At 38.1% G+C, this 23187-nt stretch overlaps 1 protein-coding gene across 3 annotated transcripts in view; it reads left to right on the forward strand.

Moving 5' to 3' along the window:
* Positions 1 to 327: 327 nt before the first annotated feature.
* The window catches only part of BEST3 (bestrophin 3), a 474344-nt gene continuing 451484 nt past the window's right edge, over positions 328 to 23187 (forward strand). Inside the window, exons 1-3 of one of the 3 annotated variants that reach the window (XM_044088000.1) lie at positions 328 to 633; positions 752 to 921; positions 1719 to 1813. In XM_044088000.1, coding sequence (XP_043943935.1) covers positions 770 to 921; positions 1719 to 1813 — 247 coding nt within the window. In that variant the 5' untranslated portion in view covers positions 328 to 633; positions 752 to 769. Of the gene's footprint in view, positions 634 to 751; positions 922 to 1718; positions 1814 to 23187 lie in introns of those variants that run through there. The other 2 variants (XM_044087997.1, XM_044087998.1) reach the window with 2 other exon arrangements.

The raw sequence follows: 23187 nt of genomic DNA on the forward strand, positions 1-23187 counted from the left end.
TTAATTGCGTTAGATTTATATTAATAGCTGTCTTGCATCAAGAGAAATGGTGCATAAATGTAAACCACAATGCTGATCACAACACAGTTCACAACCCATGGTACCATCCAAAGCAGTGCTGTTGAAAGCTGTCTGCAACTTTCAGAGTGACGTTTACCCCTATCCCTTCCAATCTAGTATTCAGCCTATGTGTGAGTGTGCGCGTGTTGATGTTGCAGTGTCATTCTTGTGGAAACCTTTAGTCGATGCCAGAATTATATACAGCATACATGCTGTAGTTTGACTCTGAAGGAAATAACTATATAAAGAAAGTCTTCTTTGAAAGCTATTACATGACAGGTGCTGGGGGTGGGGGAAGGGAAAGCACAGTCAGCATTTAATTTTTGTTTTTGCTGTGACCTATCAGCTAGAATACAGATTCAGTAACAAGTGGAACTCTAAGCTTGGGCCATTTGTCTGTAGCTTTGTTCCAAATGTTGAAATTGCTTTAGCTCAGACTGACTTTATTTGGACTCACTACATGGAATTATAACAAAAACATGCAATTTGGAAAGCAAAGGCTAGATCTTTTGTAAAACAGGTTGCTTCGAGTTCAGAATTCTGGCACATGTCATTATTCTCTTTGCACAAAGGGTAGGTGACTTTATAGCTTTTTAGCAAATATTTATTTTTGTGTTTAAAGTTGTTGCCTTTTAAATGCTAAACATAATTTAAATCAAAATGTATTAGACAGCATGCATTTTTTTTTCAGAGAAACATAATATAGAAGATGACCGTCACTTACTCCAGTAAAGTAGCCAATGCCACTTTCTTTGGATTTCACAGACTACTGCTGCGCTGGAGAGGCAGCATTTACAAACTATTGTACAGAGAGTTCATTGTTTTTGCTGGACTTTACACGGCCTTGAGTCTAATCTACAGGTAAATCATTTCAGGTACCTCCATTTCTGCTGGCCTTAAATTACTGTTATGAAAAGAAATAATTAAAAAATGTATTTTTCAGAACTGGTGTGTATCTATGTTATTATCATGCAATACCATACTCCGGGTTCTGCACTGCATTCTTGCATGTTTTGTAATTTTATGTAATTTCAATTTGGAATTTTTGAATGGCCTGATGAAGACTGCAGATACAAGTATATATGCTAAACAAAACTTGATGTCCTCCAGCAGCTGTCCAAACAAATGACACAGAAATGTGTAAGAGCAGGATGATTTTTCATAGACAATTCCTTGTTTCTTTTAGCCATGCATGATAAAGTGATAAAGAAGTTGTGTGTGTGTGTGTGTGTGTGTGTGTGTGTGTGTGTGTGTGTGTGTGTGTGTGTGTGTGTGTTTGCAAAGGTAATTGTGGTGCATCAATATTTGCAATAAGTCTTGCTTCTGTTATATTTACTTACATAAGCAATTAAGTTGACAGCCAGTGCACAGTAAAATGTTTACTAAAATAATAATATTACAATCACATGAAATTACAATATCTTATTAACAAATATTTTGCAGGCTCCTCAGTTTGAACTTAATTGTGAAGCAATTTCTGTTCAATAAATTCTGCACCAAATGATTAAATTTTAGTTTCAGCCCATTTTCTTGTGCACATCTTCTTTAGTTACAGCACATTTTCTTGTTCATTTGTTGTTGGTTTTTTTGTATTCCAAGAATATACTATTATACAATCGCTGTTTCTTTTTTCTTTTTTTTTTTCATTGTTGCTATAGATTTTTTATTTCAGAATCTCAAAAGCGATACTTTGAAAAATTGTCACTTTACTGTGACCACTATGCTGAACAAATCCCAGTCACATTTGTTCTTGGTAAGTACAGTTTTCAGCACTTTCAGGAAAAGGAAAGTTTCTTTTTATGAGCCTAAGGGTAACAGAGATGTTTTGAACTGAAGTTAAGCCTTCAATTAAGAATTCTAATTCTGTCAAGCGACCAGTCACTGAAAAGGAGGTCTATCAAATATTACCTTCCCTAAAATAATCTAGATCTTATTTCGCCTGAATATTAGGAAGTTCAGAACATATTGTTTGTGCTTTACATCTAATTAATATTACCTTACAGTTAACTGACAGTAAAGTGATTTTATTATATAAATTAACTTGGTTTCATAGTAATTATACAATATTTTAAGTATGATCTCTCACTTTTTTTTTGCTATTTTTTTTTTTTGCTAGACAAAATGAAATGATGCAGTTCTAGCTGTAGATTCAGAATTTGATGGTTAAGAAGGAATAAAGTATAACTTTTCCATTTTTTTTGTTAAGAGATCCACACGAAGAAACATAAATTCTGTAGTAGCACATCCTGAGTGGGGTGCATCATGTATTCATTAATGTGATGGAACACAATAATGCCATTGGTAAAAGTTTGAAGAATATGCTATAGTGATAGCAGAATGAGGCTTTTCAATAAGCAACATGTAGAAGGGAAGAAGCAAAACGGGAAAGTGAATGTGCATGTGCACATACATGCACATGTACACCCCCATATCTGTGTGTGTGTGTGTGTGTGTATGTATATAAATATATATATATATATATATATATATATATATATATACACACACACACACACACACACACACACACACACACACACACACACACACACACATATTTATGGAACTGCTTTCTTTACATGAAAGTACGTTTTAAAGAATTGTACTTACCAAAGCTGAATCCAGCGAAGCTCCAGTTCAATGAACGAACGGACTGCCAAATTACTTTCCCTGTGAATATAAAATTGTGCATATATATATATATATATATATATATATATATATATATATATTTAAATATAATGTTATTAAAATAAAATAAAAAAAAACATTTATTGCACTTCCCATAGAACCGTTGTCAGTATGTTTCTCCACCTAATATAACTCCTACAATATTAAAGAATATAAATATGCTTGTTTTTGGATATTAAAAATGGTTAATCTGTCATATTAAAATCCAGAATACTCCATCACATTAAAATCTCAATCAAAATCAAAGATCTGCCTTCCAGCTTAATATGCAACTTATAGACACCATTTCATTCAGCCCATAGGGACCTGTGGCATTCATCCTAAGTTGCCACTTTAATTCTTTGACCTGTAATAAATCTTTCCAAGGTCCCCCTCTTTTGTCCAGTTTCACATCGTCCACTATGTAAAACTTAAAAGTGTGCCCATTGTTTTCAATATGTGTCTATACAAAGCATTATGTGCAGCTTTCCTTTTGATATCGTAAAGATGTTGGTATACCCTTGTTTTAAAGGTTTTCTCAGTTTTACTGATATAAAAACTGGCACATCCAGTGTACTGGGCCACTTATGCCACTTGTTTGCTTAAACAGTAGTATTTGTGTCTGATATGAACTTCTCCATACCCCTCAATAAAAAAGGTACTGCCCTCTAACATATAGTGGTATTGGCTGCAGTGTCCACAAACCCTCATACCTGGATAGGTATTAATTACAAAGTGTCTTCCAAAAGTTTTTTTTTTTATATCAAAGTCCTTTTAGACAATTATTCTGTGTTTTTTTCTCCAACTGATCTTGTAATATTTTATCAATAGAAACAATGTCCTAATTCCTCTGTATTACTCTCTTAATGGCTGGAAATGTTGTATTATATGTGAGAATCAAAGCTTTACCTACACTTAATTCATCACCTAGTTGGTCCATTTTAGAAAAAAAAGTCTGTTTTACCTAACAAAGGGAAGAATAACCCTTTCCATCTTTTATTAAACACTTCCAAGGCTAAATTCTTAATAAATATTCTGGGGTACCCTCTTTTTTCAAACAAGTTTATCAATATTTCACTCTGTTTGTAAAAGACTTCACCATCAAATATCATCCTGGCTAAATAGACAAGTTGTCCTTTCACCAGAGCCCTTTTTTAAAAAAGGGGTGCCAACTAGAGAAGTGTAACAGTGTATTGGAGTAAGTGGGTTTTGTAAAAATAGATGACTCAGATCTCCTCACCTCCTTGTTGTTAGTGGTCTTAACCTCCAAATAAGCCATTTCTACTCCTGAAAAATTCATAGTAAATTTAAGGAAGTTAGTGGTGCCATTAATGTAAGTGAAGAATGCCATCAGTCTATCCTCAGTATCATTCCAAACAATTATAATATCATCCAAAAACATGCCACAAAAGGCCCAAAATGCCCTAGAGGGGGAAATTCAAAACATATTCCTGTTCCCAACAGGCCACCACCAGATTGGCAAAGACAGGGTGCAAGCTGCGCCCATAGCCACCCCTGTCTTTTGGTGGAAAATATGACCTTCAAAAAATATAAAAGTTATTCATTAGTATAATCCCATCAAGTCCTTCAGTAGCAAAATCTCTGCATGATTCATGTGGCTATTTTTAAATAAATATTTATAGAACCACCGAATGCCAATCTGGTGTTGGATAACAGAGTACAAATCCTTAATATCAATTGTCACAAAAAGTATTTGTCACATAACGACTCTGTAATTCTAGTTAAAAAATAACATGAGTCCTTTAAAAGGTGGCCAATGTTCTTTGTCTTCCCTTTTAATTTCAGATCAGTGAACAAAACTGAGATAATTAAACCACAACCACTTCATATAAGTAACAACGATTGCAGGGTTCAACAACTGGTCATATACTAAGCCCAACATGTGCACTCTAACTAATTGTTCAATTGGCCTCTCGTTTCAGTAACTATTGCCACATGATATACAGGGTTATGATCCTGTGGCATACTGATACATAATGTTTGACAGTACAGGGTTACGATCCTGTGGCATACTGATACATAGCGTTTGACAGTACAGGGTTATGATCCTGTGGCATACTGATACATAACATTTGACAGTACAGGGTTACGATCCTGTGGCATACCGATACATAAGGTTTGACAGTACAGGGTTGCGATCCTGTGGCATACTGATACATAACATTTAACAGTACAGGGTTCCGATCCTGTGGCATACTGATACATAATGTTTGACAGTACAGGGTTACGATCCTGTGGCATACTGATACATAGCGTTTGACAGTACAGGGTTATGATCCTGTGGCATACTGATACATAATGTTTGACAGTACAGGGTTATGATCCTGTGGCATACTGATACATAACGTTTAACAGTACAGGGTTATGATCCTGTGGCATACTGATACATAACATTTGACAGTACAGGGTTACGATCCTGTGGCATACTGATACATAACATTTGACAGTACAGGGTTACGATCCTGTGGCATACTGATACATAGCGTTTGACAGTACAGGGTTACGATCCTGTGGCATACTGATACATAACATTTGACAGTACAGGGTTATGATCCTGTGGCATACTGATGCATAACGTTTGACAGTACAGGGTTATGATCCTGTGGCATACTGATACATAACGTTTGACAGTACAGGGTTACGATCCTGTGGCATACTGATACATAACATTTGACAGTACAGGGTTATGATCCTGTGGCATACTGATACATAACATTTGACAGTACAGGGTTATGATCCTGTGGCATACTGATACATAACATTTAACAGTACAGGGTTCCGATCCTGTGGCATACTGATACATAACGTTTGACAGTACAGGGTTACGATCCTGTGGCATACTGATACATAACGTTTGACAGTACAGGGTTACGATCCTGTGGCATACTGATACATAATGTTTGACAGAATCAAAAAGTACTTTCTCCCCTGGAGCTTCATCCTGCATCTAAATTACCTGCATCAAACATCACTTCGCAAAAGAAGAAAATAGCACACAAGTTCAGGTTTTCTAATTATTCATAGCAAACGTACAGTAGAAATGCATCTTAAGGTGTATTTAATGACTCCCGTGAGTTTCACAGTTATGCACACAAACAAGCATCTGCTCAGACTGGCACATGGGTGGCTACAGAGAGATGCAGTTCAGATTAAGTTATATGGGAAAAATAATTCACACACTTATATGTCTGAAACAATAAGAAAGAAAGAAAATATTTTTAGGGCTCCCTGTTGTATCTGGTGATATGTGTTTTGAAAACTTTGTGAATAAATATTTGAGCAGTTCAAACAAAATCTGCTTCAGCTGTTTACACGCTATTAGCTCACAATTTACCTGCTTGTTGATACTTACTCAAAGTGGCAAGTACCCAACCCCCCAGCAGCTCAGGCTTACTACATCTACCTGCATAGAATCCTAACTCTATCCGTAAAATTTCTACCCGCTCCCTAACCTTAATCCCAAATATTATTCCCTAACTGTAATTCTAAAACTTCTAGTTGTTCCTTAACCCTAATCCCATCTCCACTCTCTAAACCTAAAATTCCTAGTTGTTTGCTATCCTTAATCTCACCCACCAACTTCAACCTTAAAACTCCTTATCCCCACCCTCACCCTAACCATCTAACTCCATCTTGCTTCCTAAACCTAATCTCAAGCCTCAGTCTCAAAACATAAAACTCCAAGTCATTCCTTAACCCTAATCCAAACCCCTGTTCTCCTAAAACTTCAAGTTGCATCCTAAACCTAAAAATCTCACTCATTAAGACTAATCCTAAAGCTCCCAGTCACCTCCTAACTCAAACCATGAAACTTCTCCTTACACCCATTCACTCCACCCAGCTGTAATACACTGCATGAACTCACACATCTAAGTGACAGCCAGTGCAAGAGCCCTTGGACATGAGTGCCCAGCTGCAAGACCATGGTTAGCAAGCAGCATGGATTTTACCAAGTGAAGGAAATGCATCCACACATTATAATCACTTGATTGACTTAGAAAGTGTTTGTTCCTAAGCAACCAAGTGTCCTAAAAGCCTGCTTAATATACAACCTCTATTGTTCCCACTGCAGAGGGTACTTTGACATAGACAGACTCTGATAAGACCCACCTACAAGTTGAACCACAAGGATTTGTTTGTGTTTGATAAAATTAAAAGAGAAACTTAACTTGTACACCTTTGAGGGGCAGGTGCAGCTTCATTTATTGTAATACGTACACTCCACCACTTTAATATTTACCCCATTTAAAGATAAGCTGGCCAAGTTTTATGCAGCCATTAATTTCAGTCCAACCATTCAAGCATGTTGTGAGATGGGGTAAAGATATCATGCACCATTATCAGAACCACTTCAGCCAAAGAGTAGGCATCTTGTATGTCCTTTGTAAATGTATGTTTGAGTGTGCTTACTTAAAAGTTGAGAGAATGCTTGCCATTCACTACTGTTGGCATCCTTGGAGTTCTGTGGCTGTGTATTATTCCTTCCACTGCCATCCGTGAAGTTCTGTGGCTGTGTATTATTCCTTCCACTGACATCTGTGAAGTTCTGTGGCTGTATATTATTCCTTCCACTGCCATCCGTCAAGTTCTGTGGCTGTGTATTATTCTTTCCACTGACATCCGTGAAGTTCTGTGGCTGTGTATTATTCCTTCCACTGCCATCCGTGAAGTTCTGTGGCTGTGTATTATTCCTTCCACTGACATCTGTGAAGTTCTGTGGCTGTATATTATTCCTTCCACTGACATCCTTGGAGTTCTGTGGGTGTGTATTATTCCTTCCACTGCCATCCGTGAAGTTCTGTGGCTGTGTATTATTCCTTCCACTGCCATCCGTCAAGTTCTGTGGCTGTGTATTATTCTTTCCACTAACATCCGTGAAGTTCTGTGGCTGTGTATTATTCCTTCCACTGCCATCCATGAAGTTCTGTGGCTGTGTATTATTCTTTCCACTGCCACAGCATAGGAGTGTTGGAATTTCCTACTTATTTACACCACAAACACCTCTGCATTTTGTTCGTCATCCTGCTCGTCCTTATTGCATGGCGGTAGTAAGGTATCCCATTTAGTAATTTAATACATGCAGTTATGGCTATGAGTTCCAGGTGAGTTTCTTCATGTAGTCCTGGGTTTATTTAAAAAGAGCTACTTGTACTTAGTGTGTTAGCTATCAGATATAATAACTTTAGTCAGCTGTTGTTCTGGACTTGTAGTTTTTGTGTGATTCCTTATGGGTCTTTTATGATCGGATTCAAATAGGACAGTTGATTAAAACTTAAAATGCAAGTATCTTATAAACAGGACTAAATATGTCTTCAGTAATGTTACAGAATAACATTTTACCAGCCTAAGCATTCATTTAACACAGTTTCTGCTGTAATGCACTTTATGTCTGTGAAGCTTTGAATTATCTGACAAAGGTATGTCACTCATCAACTCATGCTAACTTCTGTTCTTGTTTAATACTGACCTAACCTGCAGAGCGTGAGTGGAGAGTCACTAAAGTGTACCAGTCCATTTCAGAAATAGGCGCTTTTCTTCTCTAAATTAGTATATTTATTATGTGAGTTTCAGTAACTGCATAAAAGGAAGAACTGGCAAGGTCAGAACCCTCATGTTTACTGTTGGATTTCACTCACTGGACTGCTTGAGGAAAGTCTTCTTTTATGATGCTGTAGGTTTATTGAGTACATGTACCCGAAGAGCAACTTAGAAATGCTTGTAAAATATGCATTTATGGGTAATGGATGCACAATATACTCATACCCAATTTCATAAACCTTGGGTTGTGATAGTCAGTACACATGACCACTACATCCTATGATATGCTAAAGACAAAACATATTTTCAGCACCAGTGACTGCCTCTTCTATAACAGCCCCATGACAGCTATGCTATCTGTGCTGTCCAGGAAGTTAACCAATATTATGGCACGCATGCAGAAATATTTCATGATACAGTATATTGTTACAATCCCCAGCTTCTGGCACCTGTTTTGTTTTATTCTCCATACTGCATAATTAACTGAAAGATCATTACTGGACAATCCTTTAGCAACCATGTGGTTTATGCATTACATTTAGATTCCCTATCTGTAGCGATATGCATTTTAAATACATTACAGGAAATACACATATTAAACCAGTTATTCCGGTTAGCAGTAGGAGGTGATACATATAAAGATAAAGAACTGTTGTTTTATGAAACCAATGTGACAGGTATTCTTCTTCCTACACTTACTGTGCAACAGTTAGCTAAGCATTATTTTTCAAAATGCACGTGGCTTGCACTGTCTGTGTAGCATATAGGATGAAATAGATGTTATACAATAACTAAAAATATTGTTAAAATTGTTAGAACAGCAACATTTTGCTCCTAACTTTCCTATCTGCACATAGCATACTTCATGAATACGTATCCTCTTAAGTCTTAATCTCTGCAGCATCATTTGCTATAAAATATAAATATATAATTCTACAGTAATTAAACATAACCATCTGAAACTCCATAAAAAAAGAGAAACTGGTTGCTAAGATCACAATAATTACTCAGTGCCACTCACAGTAGTTCTGAAACTGCTCTATCATATTGTATGTGTATGCACACTATTAACATCATCGTGCTAACTAAGCCTATGGGCGGTCGGAAGCAGCTCAGAGCACTGTGGTGAGACAGTAATTAATATCTTCAGACATGCATATTATTTGAATGTAATTGTCACAGTATACTAATACAAAGGAATGCATTCATTCTTAAACTGCAAATTAGACTGCTATCTTACAATCCCAAGAAGGCTTCTATTAACTTCAACTAAAATAATCTTGCAATTTATATAGGAGGTAGAAAATATCACCACGGAATTATAGCAATTAAACTTCTTGAAAGCCAGTAGGACAATAACCCTGGGAGTTGAAACTATAAGTCTATGAACCTATGCTGTTGCAACTTATGGTTGTTGTTGCAACATTGTTCACTGAAAAGTATCATTCTTCTGTCCTAACTAGCCATTTATTTGTACTTCCTATTGCTAACATACTCTCTGCTGATGGCATGCATACCTAATAGTATTACTACTTAACATACAAATTTTACAAAACAATACATCATTATATACATTTCTGCAGGTGGGCAAGCTCCACTGTACTTCCCCAATGCGACACTCTACTCACATACCCACCGTTACTGATATAGTCTCACTGTGAGCTCAGGCATTGTGTTTCAATGCAAACACAGATGTTTTCCTATTAAACAGAATGCTGTGCAAACTCAGAGTGAGAATATATATGTTGGGGCTGAGGGGGAATACGTCCCACCATATGGTACGCAGGGGGCCTGTTTCCTTGAAAATAAAGTTTAAAAAAATGGTTTTCAGTTTTTTTTTTCAGTTAAATGGCATTTCGTCTTTTTGCATTCATTTTAATTGCGTAGAATCTGTAAAATATACTTATTTCCTAGGATAAGGACAAAATATTAAAGTGGGTGAGAGGAAAAACATTTTGAAATGGCACAGTGTAGCTTAAACTGTGTGATGCAAATCCATTGATCCACTGTGCACCTAGTTATATAATGCAAGTAGCAGACACCATGAATAATGTAGCAGAAACTCCCTTTATATATTATCTCTGACTTTGACCCCACTGTTTAGAACACATAATAAAGCATCTTCTATGTAATCTCACACACACATTACATGCCTTGCTTCAGCCCTTCATCACTGCCCTCCTTGCAAAAATTCAGTGCTCATCATTCTTGGCCTTACAGATGGTTGTTTTATCGGTTCTGTTGCAGTCCTTCCCTCCTTTGGTTTTATTTTTGATTATATCATATTGATGTATGTGTCTTGATGATTGGCTACCTAACCCCTCTTTTCATTTATTTAATTTCAGCAAGATAAAACTTCCTAAGCTGAAATTTGTCAGTCAGTCAATTAGTACTCATAAGGAAAGAGTACAACAAAATGAAGGCACTGTCATTCCCAAATGCTGTACAAAGACACCACTGATCTGTGCGTTATTAGAATCTTTCCTAACACTTTTCCTCATGCTGAGAATCAGAGGACTGTACATTATAGCACTGGAGTAGGGACATTCTGGAATAGTGCTGCCTCTAGGTTTGCTTGTGCCAGACAATATTTAACTTTACCTGTCCTCCTGTCCATCCCTGCTTCACACTGTCCTTCAGTGCTACACCTACTCAGCAGGCTGCAGACAAAGGGACACTCCTGCTTCACTACAGAGAAAGGGCAACCTTCATTAGGTAAAAGCTATGGGAAACTTAAACTAAACCATGAATCCAGCACTGCTGCAGAGCAACCTTGTCACTGCTTGGTTTATAAAGTGTGCTTTTTCAAACCATCAAGTGCCATTTAGACATCCAATATTCCTCTTCACCTTAAGAGAGATCCTGATAATATCTGCACCCTCTGCCCACCTGTATTTTACCAGAACAATGAATACTATTCTTATTACTGTTACTACACTTTGCACTCGTAGTACTTATTACTTTTCATGTTTGCAGCAGTCTTTGCCTACCCTTATTTTAGCTCTTTAGCTTCCTCAGGACATCTTGCTTTCATTTCCATAGATTGTTCATTTTGTTGGATAATGTTACATTCATGTTGGGAACCTGCTCCATTCGCCCTTGGTACACTTGAACTCATTACTCCCGCAATTCCCATCCACCCAAACTTACGTTTAAGTACCACTTTTCCCTCCCGCACAGTCTCATTGTCCAGTAGTTTCAACTCACCTCAACCACCCTTCCTCTTAACTCAATCCATTTCATAAATCCCCTACTTAATTACTACAAACAATACTAGTAACATATCCATTATAATTACCTCACATTTAACCACTTTTAGTATCATATTACAACCCAACTACACAAAAACAAAATTCCCACATTGGCCTCAGCAACTTCCATTCCTAATCATCTCATATCTAGAAATCATTAAAACAGAGTTACAGTGTCCTACAAACACGTATCTTCATATCCCATGAATAGCAATCCTTCTTGCTCTTATCTCCATACTCCTAGCTCAACATTAGCTAACTTCCCTATATTTACACACCTAAACTACAACCAGCTCAAACTGTACCACAATGTATCAACCACTTTCTACAATACAATTTATATATACTATTCACAGTCAAGAACCTGCACCATAAACCAAATTCCACAATCTCTTCACAAAGATACAAATGAAGCCACAATCCCATACTCCCAAAGTACACTAATATATACATTTCTATGGTGATGTCCATGCCAATCCCAAGCTCCCAGAAAAAAAACACTAACCTTACTAGTGCAACCAGCAATAACCATCAAAACCTCAAATAAAATGCCACTCCCAATGCGTGACATAAGCTGTACAACATGAATATTAGGAGAATAGAAAATAAGACCACAAAATGTCATACCTGGGCTGCTCTGAATTCCCTTGACATATTTATAATTACTGAAATATGGCTAAAAACTAACATCAAAGATGGTGAAATCCTCAGAGCACATAGGCCGTTCTGTATTTGAACAAGTTCAAGGTTATTACTCACCTAATACAATCACCACACTTCAACAATGAAGAGTTCTTAATTACCCTCATTAACTTAATAAATGAAAGAGTTATGCTTAGTTGCGCTATACTGCCCCCAGTAATAATACCCCTGTAGCAGAAGACATCTTACCTTGGCTATCCCTACATATTAACTGGACGAGTTTAATCTTAAGTGACTTAAATATTAACCGATCCCCTACTACAACTAATAACACTTCCCATATTATGAACCTCTTTGGATTCTCAGTACTCATATACTTGCCCACCATATATAACAAAGTCACTCACACCCATTGTAATCTTGACTGGATTCTAATTAACAAGCCTAACACTATTCTCACTGCTGGTACATTGCCAGATATTTTAACTGGCCACCACACTACTCACACCACTTTTGCTCCAAAATTGACTGATTAACTATGAAAGAAAACCTATTAAAATTCCCCAAAGACAACACGTTTCTAAACATAATTAACAATCACCATTAAGGAAGAAAAGGGTCAAAGCCAACCTAGCCCCTGGTTATTTATAGTAACAAAACAAATCATGCATCATAGATAACATTTGGAAAATATGGCATAGAACTAAATCTCTGCATAACTAGCAACATTACTGGCATGTAGAAAATCAGGCCAAAGCATGTCTGACAGAAAACTACTTGTATAACTGCCAAGAAAAAGAACATAATAATCAAAAAAAATTCTAGGCCACAATCAATAAACTGTTAAAACCAATTAAGCCATCCCAGGCAACTTCATTATCAGCTGAAAGTAACACAACAGGTGCCACCAGATTCAACTTGCACTTCATAAATGCAGCCACTTCCCTCATTAAACCAGCTACCTCATCTGCTAATATGATATCACCTACCCCTGACAAAGCATATACATCTAAAACCTCCATTTCTAGTAACACACCTACCAGCAGCATCAACTCATTCTCACTTAAAGCAGTATCAATATCTACCATTAAAGCTCTCCTTAAAAATAAATACTACAACACTAGCAGTAGACTGACTGAGTACATTAAACTAGCAGTAGATGTTAGTATGTACCCTGCTGCTACACTGATAACAGATATGTGATTGAATATTATGTCCCACCTACTTAGATACAAATGTGCATACTAACATTACAAAGGACACACAAGAGATTCTTGAGAATATCACCAAGTTTTAATAAAAATACAATAAAAGGTATGTAGAAGCATACAAAAAAGCCTTTTCAATATATTTTGATAAGCACTTTCGGCCTTAACCTTCATCAGATCATAAAATATTAGGCTTTTGCTTCTCTATTAAAAACGAATTCCACCAATCATTTTCCTTACGCAGGGCCACTGCCTCTTTTCAGACCTATTACTAAATAAGCCAATGAAAATCAAATACATGGCCTAGCCCACTTTCTTGTCCAATAGGACGGCTTCTTTTTTACAATGGAGAGTTTCACAATATTACCTCTTTCAACCCAATCAGCTCTTGGTACATGAGAGGTTCCACCAATACTATTTTCTTTTTTCAAAGCCAGCCAATCAAAATCAACTACCTGGCCAAATTCCCCATTGCCTAAAGTGCTTATCAAAATATATTGAAAAGGCTTTTTTGTATGCTTCTACATACCTTTTTATTGTATTTTTATTAAAACTTGGCTTTAGAGTTCTTTGGTCTTGATTCTTGTAACGTGCGTCTCAGTGGTGGTATACTCAAGAATCTCTTGTGTGTTTTGTAACTTATATTTCTTCAAGTTACCTTCAGCAGCGTTGGTTTGATGTTTTGTAACATTATAAAGGAGGTAAATTCACAAAAAATTCTAATTATAGACATACTGGTATCCTTCCCCATTCTGGAAAAAAAAATCTAAAAAAATGCATCTACTCCCAGATGCTTCATCATCTAATAGACAGGAGTTTACTTACCTCAACATCACAGTACAGGCACAGGCTTGCTTACCTTCCTTAATACAGTGAACCATAGTCATCTCAAATATAAATGTATTTCCTGTGTATTTATTTTCTAAAGGCTTTAGATACAGTATCCCATCAATAACGTCTGCATAAATTCCCAAACATTTCACCTAGCTCAGTTACATGGTTCCAGAGCTATCCTGCAAATAGAACACAATACGTCAATTGGCAAGACTCCCTGTCTCCATTCCTAACCATAACTGTTGGCGTACCTAATGGATCGATATTAGGACTTTTGCTATTCAATGTGTTTATTAATTACCTAGTAAAAGATGCCAAAAATGCCACATTAATAAAATATGCTGATGACTTGACTATCATCAGCAAAGTACCCTCCCTACAAGAATTGCCATCTATAAAATAGGATTGCTTCTCATCCATCAAGGTCTGGCTAAATCAAACTCAGTTCATACTAAACTCAAAGAAGGTCAGATTGATTCTCTTCATCCTATCCAGTTGTTCAGTTAGAAAACCAAATTAATGATCACAGAGACATGGTCAGAAGGAGTTGCATTGTGTCTTTGTGGACTTGGAGAAAGCATATGATAGGGTGTCTAGAGAGGAGTTGTGGTATTGTATGAGGAAGTCAGGAGTGGCAGAGAAGTATGTAAGAGTGGTACATGATATGTACGAGGGTAGTGTGACAGTGGTGAAGTCTGCAGTGGGAGTGACAGATGTATTTAAGGTGGAGGTGGGATTACATCAAGGATCAGCTCTGAGCCCTTTCTTATTTGCAATGGTGATGGACAGGTTGACAGACGAGATCAGACAGGAGGCTCCATGGACTATGATGTTTGCAGATGACATTGTGATCTGTAATGAGAGTAGGGACCAGGCTGAGGAGACCCTGAAGAGGTGGAGATATGCTCTAGAGAGGAGAGGAATGAAGGTCAGCAGGACTAAGACAGAATATATGTGTGTGAATGAAAGGGAGGATAGAGGAATGGTGAGGATGCAGGGAATAGAGTTGGCGAAGGTGGAAGAGTTTAAGTACTTGGGATCAACAGTTTAGAGTAATGGGGAGTGTGGAAGAGAGGTGAAGAAGAGAGTACAGGCAGGGTGGAATGGGTGGAGAAGAGTGTCATGAGTGATTTGTGACAGACGGGTACCAGTAAGAGTAAAAGGGAAGGTCTACAAGAGGGTAGTGAGACCAGCTATGTTGTATGGGTTGGAGATGTTGGCATTGACAAAAAGGCAGGAGTCAGAGCTGGAAGTGGCAGAGTTAAAGATGTTAAGATTTGCACTGGGTGTGTCAAGGATGGACGGGATTAGGAATCAGTATATTAGAGGGTCAGCTCAGGTTGAACGATTTGGAGACAAAGTCAGAGAGGCAAGATTGGATTGGTTTAGACATGTGCTGAGGAGGGATGCTGTGTATATTGGGAAAAGGATGCCAAGGACAGAGCTGCCAGGTAAGAGGAAAAGAGGAAGGCCTAAGGTAAGGTTTATGGATGTGGTGAGAGAGGACATGGAGGTGGTTGGTGTAACAGAGCAATATGCAGAGGACAGGAAGAAATGGAAACAGATGATCCACTGTGGTGATCCCTAACAGGAACAGCCAAAAGAGAAGAAGAAGAGACATAGCCAAATTATCTTGTGCCCTATGCAGTTCCCTGATCTGTAACCACCCCCCCCCAAAAAAAAATGACTTCTCAATGTTGTGGACCAAAAACAGCTCTTCTGCTTTAAAACTGTAGGAAACCACTTACTACAAATGTAAAAAGTGGCTTGCCGCAGCTAAAATACCACAGATACAGTACCGGCCTTCATTTCTCAAATGCATTTATGGCACTACGTTACCATCAGCATTTGCCGATCATGTCTCCTAGCACTTTACACCTGAGAGAGGAGCCCCCTTCACCTCTCTCTAGTCACACCACTACTCTATTACATCATTCAAAAATACAACTACAGAAATAATTCCCTATGCAGAGGTATTAGGTGTACTTATGGATGACAAATTAAAATGTGATCACCACTTCAACATTTTATCAAGGAAGTCCTCCAAAACGTAGGGGCACTGTATTGTGCCAAACCATATCTCACAGAGAAAGTCAGACTAACCATAAAAAGAACTTTCCTCTACTTAAACTTCTCTATGCCTTCCCCAGTTTCAGTAACCTGCATGTAATTCAGCAGGCTAGACTTTAACAGTGCTGTAACAAAACAGCAAAATTTGCCTCCAACCTAATAGGACCCTCCATTGTATTATCAAAAAACCAGAAGCAAGCCAAACAATACCAGGAAAAGAAGCTCCAAGACCGTGAAATGAAGACAATAGTTTGTAAAAAAGGCAGATCCTTTATTCCTTATTGAGTAATAAAAAATCCAAAAGGTCAGCAAATTGAAAACAGCAAAATCAGACAAGCGCTTTTGGGTAATATAAAGCTTTTTTTCAAGTCAGAAACAGTTTCCTTCAAAGTGTTTAAATAGAAGGTCTTAATTAGTCACATGTTAGATTACAGCTGAATTTCATTAAAAAACAGTTTAAAACGTCATGAGCAGATAAATAAACAGATCAGTTAGGTGTACAGAAAATGTACCTGACATCTGCATTGCTTATACATAATTAGTGGACCATATTGGTATCATTTTAAAATTACATACTTGGATTGTCCAACAAAAGGAAGAACCAGTATTAAAAGTGTAAAATGGAAATAGAAATAGGGGTTATATATGAACCAAGTGGATTTGACATCAGCAATTCTGAATGACATGAGGGTGTGTATAATACAGTTTTGTTGATCATAAAATTAATGTTGTAATACACATAGAAGTCACCCATTTGAGAAGTTGTAGGAAGTGTGTGGAATGTACATGAGGTAGTATGTAAGGTGGGAATGTAGTGAAACATGCTACAGCCTGGCCCTTCTGAGCTTCAATACTGAGCCTATGCTAAGTGTACCATTTAACCCCGGGGGCCTTCCTGCATCTAACCTAAGCTGCCAAATCAGCTCCCTGTATTCCAAGGTTGATTCCCAGTCCCCTCCTCTAGTGTTGGGATTCAATTGTTCAAGGATCATGAAGGACAGTTTGTAGTTGGGACATGTAAGTGAGTGTTTGAAAAAGGCATTACTTTCCTTTTTCTTTTCAATGTCATAGATGTGTTCATACAACCTTTTCCTGAATTCTCTCTCGGTCTTACCTATATAGATGGTGCAGAGCCCAATGTAAACAACTCCTTTTGTTACACAAGAAAAGTGGCCAGGGGATCTGATGCAAGTGTGTCTAGATTTTAAGTAGATGTAGGATTTGTTTATAATGAAGGGACATTGCTTGCAGGCACCACATTTGAAGGTGCCTTTTTTCTGTTGTGAGTTGTGATTTGTTGTTGTAAGTTTTTTCTCAAAGATTTCTTTGAGGTTTTGTCCCCTCTTCCTCACAAAATTAGGTTTGTCGGGAATGATGGTACAAACCAATATTTGGATACAATGGTTTCAATTTGTTCAGAATTGTCAGAAAAGGTGTAAATAAAGTTCCCATCCTTTTCTTTGTTCTGTTGTTGTGTGAGGTTTCATCCGTTAGTGAATTTTGAACATACAATGTAGATTCTGAGTCTCTTCTAGAAAGTCGGAAAATCTGCTGCACATTCTTGATGCTCTTATGATTTGTCACTTTACTATGCCCTTCTTTTGATAAAGCTGATGCTGACTCTCATAGTGCAGTAAAGAGTTTGCCAGATGGTAACATCAAGGTAATGCAATTCTTCATGGCTAATGTTGTGTGTGAAGGTCAGAAAATCCGTGGTGTTATTAATATGTTCCAGGAAACTTGACAATTGGTCTTCAGTGCCTTTCCAAATGAGGCAGATGTCATCAAGGTATCTGCAGTAAATAAAAAATAAAGTTATTATTTAAGACCGTGTTCATCATATCAATGATTAAATTGATGAAATTGTTTCCCAAATTGGTTTCTTTGGTAAAAAAATCAGTAAACCAATCTAACCCAATGGAATAAAGGTCTTTGATGTCAATGGTGGGCTGATGCCCTTGTGGGTCTTAAGATGACTGGAATGGTTGGTTTATTAACAATCAAGAAGTTGTAGAGTTTTTCATTTATGAATAAGAAGATTTAATTTTTGCAAGTGCAATATTGTATTCATTTAAATGAAACAGTATTGGTGTCATCATGCAGAACATGGTGCATTTCATAATTCTAATATGTTCTTCAAACAATTTGTTGATGTATTCAAAATCATCAGTGTTCAAGTTTGTTAAGTGCGGTCTGGTGGGGTTGTCATCCTGTTCAATTAATTCCTCATACAACCTCAGTCCTGTAGGTTGCCAAATTTGTCCTGTAAAAAAGTGTTTGAGGTTAAGTCCTCTAATGAATAGCTTGAGGTCAACTAATAACTGGGCCAAGTTTGCTCTGTTAGTGGGGACAAAATGAAAACCTTTTGTAAAAAGGTTAAAAGCTGTGTCATTGACTACAAGGTCTGTGTAGTTATGAATGATAAAATCATTGTTCCTATAAATAGTGCAGTTGTCATGTTTTGTTACAGTGATTTTGGTACTGGGCAGGACAGTGTAGTCCATAGGTTCAGTGCAGGGGCAAGTGTCATTGGAGGGATTTGTTAGGTCTTGAATGTAATTTTCTAATATTGTTTGTTCGTCCACCTCCACCCGGTCCTCTGTGGTTTGGGAGGTGCATGGGAAAATCCTGCTCACATTGTCTCTTATCTTTTTCAATCGTCCCCACCATTACCAGGGGTACTGGTTGATCTAACAGTTTTGGAAAATTTATTGTGGCATGGGTATGCTAAATCATTCCTATATTCATGTAAATCTCTCTCAAGCTTTCTAATTTTCCGATTCATGATCTTATTACAGAATGAATCAACATCATCAAACAACTTGTCATATTCATGTTTGACCGTGGAGAAATGGTTGTCAGAAACTACCAGCTGGTGTAAGGCATTCAACTCAGTGTTTAAAATGTTAGCTTTATTCTCATATTCTGAAATCATTAGCTTCATAATTTCAATCCCTGCCTTGTCAAAAATATCACACATCTGTCTGTATTGTGCAGTGCCATGTTTAACGTGAATATGTTTAACATTGAAACATTCATACAAATAATCTATCTCCATTTGGTTGCTTCTCAACCCATACAGTTTATTTTTGAAATCATCAAAATCCGCTTCAATTGAGGTTGAATTAATAGTTTTGAAAACTGAAGATTAGAGGACCTGGTGCTGGAAGCGTTGTTGTGGGTGGTGTCGAAATTGTTTTGTTGTTGTATTGCCATCAACAAAATCAACTGGCTAAAATTTACAAACTCCTTGAGTTATACCTAGCCAAATATAATATCATATCATACCAGCATAACAAACATTCCTCAATAGCCCCAGTCCTAGCTTTGTATATACGTTCTGAAGATCTATACCTGACAAATACTAAATGCACACACCACTTCTGGTAAAAACTTCTACTCAGACATAATAGCTAAGATGTGGAACAACATCCCTCCCACTTACAGACAAATCAGCCAGTTAGACCATGTCAAAGTGAGACTGAAAACATCTGCCATTGTTCCTCCTCCCCAGGCTAGGCTTATTAAATGTCTCTGTATCACAAATCTGTCACCCGGCCGAGTTGCCTGGATACACAGGCATTATTCTCGAGTCATGTACAGGACAGAGAGTAAGTGGTTCAGCTGGTATTATAAAAGACTCCAGTATGCCATAACATTATGGTGCACAATTGGCACCAGACCCATAGGTTTTTTTAAACACTCGGGTGTAGAACTTAGCATGGAAAGTAGGACATTTGTATTGCATTCGACTTTACAGTCTTATTTAACTGAGTCTTTTATACCTTATTTTGCCATGTATCGATTAAGTGAAATGGAATTGATATGAATCAGAAACTCTCATTCTGCTGGATGGGGCATTATAAGCCATAACTGACTTCCATCTTAGGATGTAGATAAACATCAGACAGCTGAAACCAGACTGAAATAAGTATGTGTTTGTACTGTTCCTCATGATGTGCAAAGAAGATTCTGGGCTTGAAGATGCCTATTAAATGTCATACCTCTCTTACCTTGGAATATTTTAAGTTTGAACTGCACAGTTACAATTTGTTTTAGAATGTTTATTTATGTCACATTTTTCATGAAATGTTGTGAGGAAAGATAACATTAACTGAGTTTATGGTATTGGAAAGAGAACTGCTTAATGCCTCTACTGTGTAGGAAACATGAGGTGTTGCATAACAGAAGAGAATGAAAGACAGTAACATAAAAATGGTATATATGAATTTGAGAAGGGTAATATAATGCCAGCAGTCTAACTGGTCCTGACAAATACTTGGGAGTTTTTTATAAATTAGAAAATAAAACTTTATGTTTTGCTACAAGAAATACATAAAGATGAATTGGAGCACATGAAGTAGGTTAAGCAAGAATTTAGAAAGGGATACCATGCGAGTTTTAATAGAACTAGACCTCGGCGTACAAAATGTTTGCTATTTAGTGATAAATCTTTGACTGCTCAAGAGAACAAGGTAGCTAAAGAGACTATATTTGTAACGTCAAGAGAATCTTAGTAATCTGTTGTGATTTTGCTTGCTTATTAGTGTTGGCTGAAAGTGTGATTGCATAGATTTATGTACAAAAGATGGCTTTTTATTCATAGGTTCATAGGTTCATACTAGGCTATCTGCCCTAGGGCATTTATAAGCCTAGCCAGAATGTGTTTGGCTTTCGCCACCCATTTTAAATTAATTTTGCTATGCCCTTTTTTGAGGTTAGTATACTGTGCCTCTGTCTAACAGTGACACAGAAGTGATACCCGGGGTAAACCTACGATCTCCCATCCACTCATCAAGATTCCTCTTGAAGAGAGTCATTGAGGGACTCTGCCTAACCTGGACTGGGATTTTATTCCAGAGTGAAGGGAGCCTCTGGGTTATGAATCTGTCCCTCCAGCATGTCCTATTTATTTCGGTGCTGAGGTTCAAGTCTCTCGACCGTGTAGCTCGATGAGATTTGGATTTTCTGAGGTGCAGCATGTCCATTAATTCCGGGTTGAACATGGCTTTATACATCAGGCACAGATCGCCTCTGAACAGGCGGTATGCCATTGAGTAGAGCTGGAGTTTCTTTAACTGGGCAGCATATGGCATCTGTTTGAGCCCTTTGATCCTCTTGGTGAGGTACTTTTGGGGTCTATCCAGTTGCTGCAGGTGTCTGGTAAGGTTCATCCCAAAAGGGGCATTGTACTCAATTATGGGCCTGATGAGGGATGAGTAAAGAGGCACGATGACCTCCACTAATCTAGATGTGAATCCCTTCATGATTAGGTGGGCTATATAAAATGTATTTCTAACCACTTTGGCCACGTGGTTGTCAAATGAGAGATTGCTATCAACTTGGGTCCCCAGGTCCCTAATTACTTCTTCTGTACTTAATGGATTACCACCTATGTGGTAATTTGTGGGCACTTTGTTTTTGCCAAAGGGGATGACTATACACTTTTTGGCGTTTAGCTTAAGGCCATGGCTCTGGCACCAGTTGTCTGTTTCTATGAGGCCCTTTTGGAGGATGCTTGTGTCGGCTGGAGAGTCAATTATGGTGCCCAGTTTGCAGTCATCTGCGAACTTGGTCAGTCACAGTCCTTCCATGTTGGCCTGTACCTCTGAGAAATATATACCGAACAAGAGAGGTCCCAGGACTGAGCCTTGTGGGGTGCCACTTGTAACTGGTTTGGAGTCTGACATGGCTCCAGCAATTCTAACCATGTGGGTTCTGTTCTTGCGCCAGTTTGCAACCCATCTAGTGACATAGGGGTTTATATTTAAGCTGGTGAGCTTATCTATAATGCCTGAGTGGGGTATTGTATCGAAGGCTTTTGCGAGGTCCAGGTAGCTGTGTGGACCACCTTCCCCTCGTCAATGGCCTTGGTGACTGTTTCAAAGAAATCAACCAGGTTTAAGAGGCAGGATCTGCCCTCAACAAAGCTGAACTGGGTAGGATCCAGTGTCTGTAGGTCCCCAATATCTTTATTTATGAGGTCCATGATGATCCTTTCCATAGCTTTGCAGACCAAGCTAGTCAGGCTTATGGGGCGATAGTTTCCAGGATCTGTTGAGGCACCACCTTTGTGGAGAGGGACCACAGTTGCTGTACGCCACTCTTTGGGTACATATCCTGTAGTAAGGCTAAGATTGAACAGTAGTTTTATGTTTGGGTTTAGCTCTTCTTGGAGTTCATGTAGGACACAGCCCGGGACACCATCTGGTCCCATTGATGCTGTGTTTTTTGCTTTGGAGAGGACAGCTCTTACCTGAGCATCTGAGATGTCAGGGGGGCAGCACTCTGCTGGGATAGATATTTGCCCTTTTGGTGGGGAGGGGGCGGGAGAAGTTTGCACTGAACCTGTCAGGTAGGATGTTGGCAATGTCTGTGGGTTCAGTGTATTTTTTGTCATTTTGGGCTAATTCTGAGCATATCTGGGAATTACCACCCAGGTTCCTAACATAACTAAAGAAAGCCTTGTGATTATCCTTAGTGTCCTGTGCAATTTTTCTCTCGAAGCTGGCCTTAGACGATTTTATTAGTGCCTGTAGTTTTTGCTAATACTGATCAGAGATGCCTTCCCTTTTTGGAATTTTGCTCTATCATTTAGTAGCTTCCTCCTTCCATTGTATAGTTTGTTTATGGCTTGGGTCCACCAGACAGGACGTCTGCCTTTGGAGGATTGGGTCTTGGTTTTATTTGGGATCGCATGATCCATGCATTCCTGAAGGTGTTCATAGAATGCGTTTATAAAGGATTCTGCGGTCTGGGCCGTATTTACCACAGGCCCGGGGGCTTTGAAGGATTCCACCTCGGTTTTGAGGAGTGTGAAATTTGCTTTAGAGAAGTTTTTCACTGTGGTTTTCTGGGCAGGCGGTGGTGTCGGGATGTGAATATCCAGTGAG

This window comes from Protopterus annectens, chromosome 11.part0 (assembly GCF_019279795.1).
Source record: "Protopterus annectens isolate FY-2018-M chromosome 11.part0, PAN1.0, whole genome shotgun sequence".
NCBI lineage: Eukaryota > Metazoa > Chordata > Ceratodontiformes > Protopteridae > Protopterus > Protopterus annectens.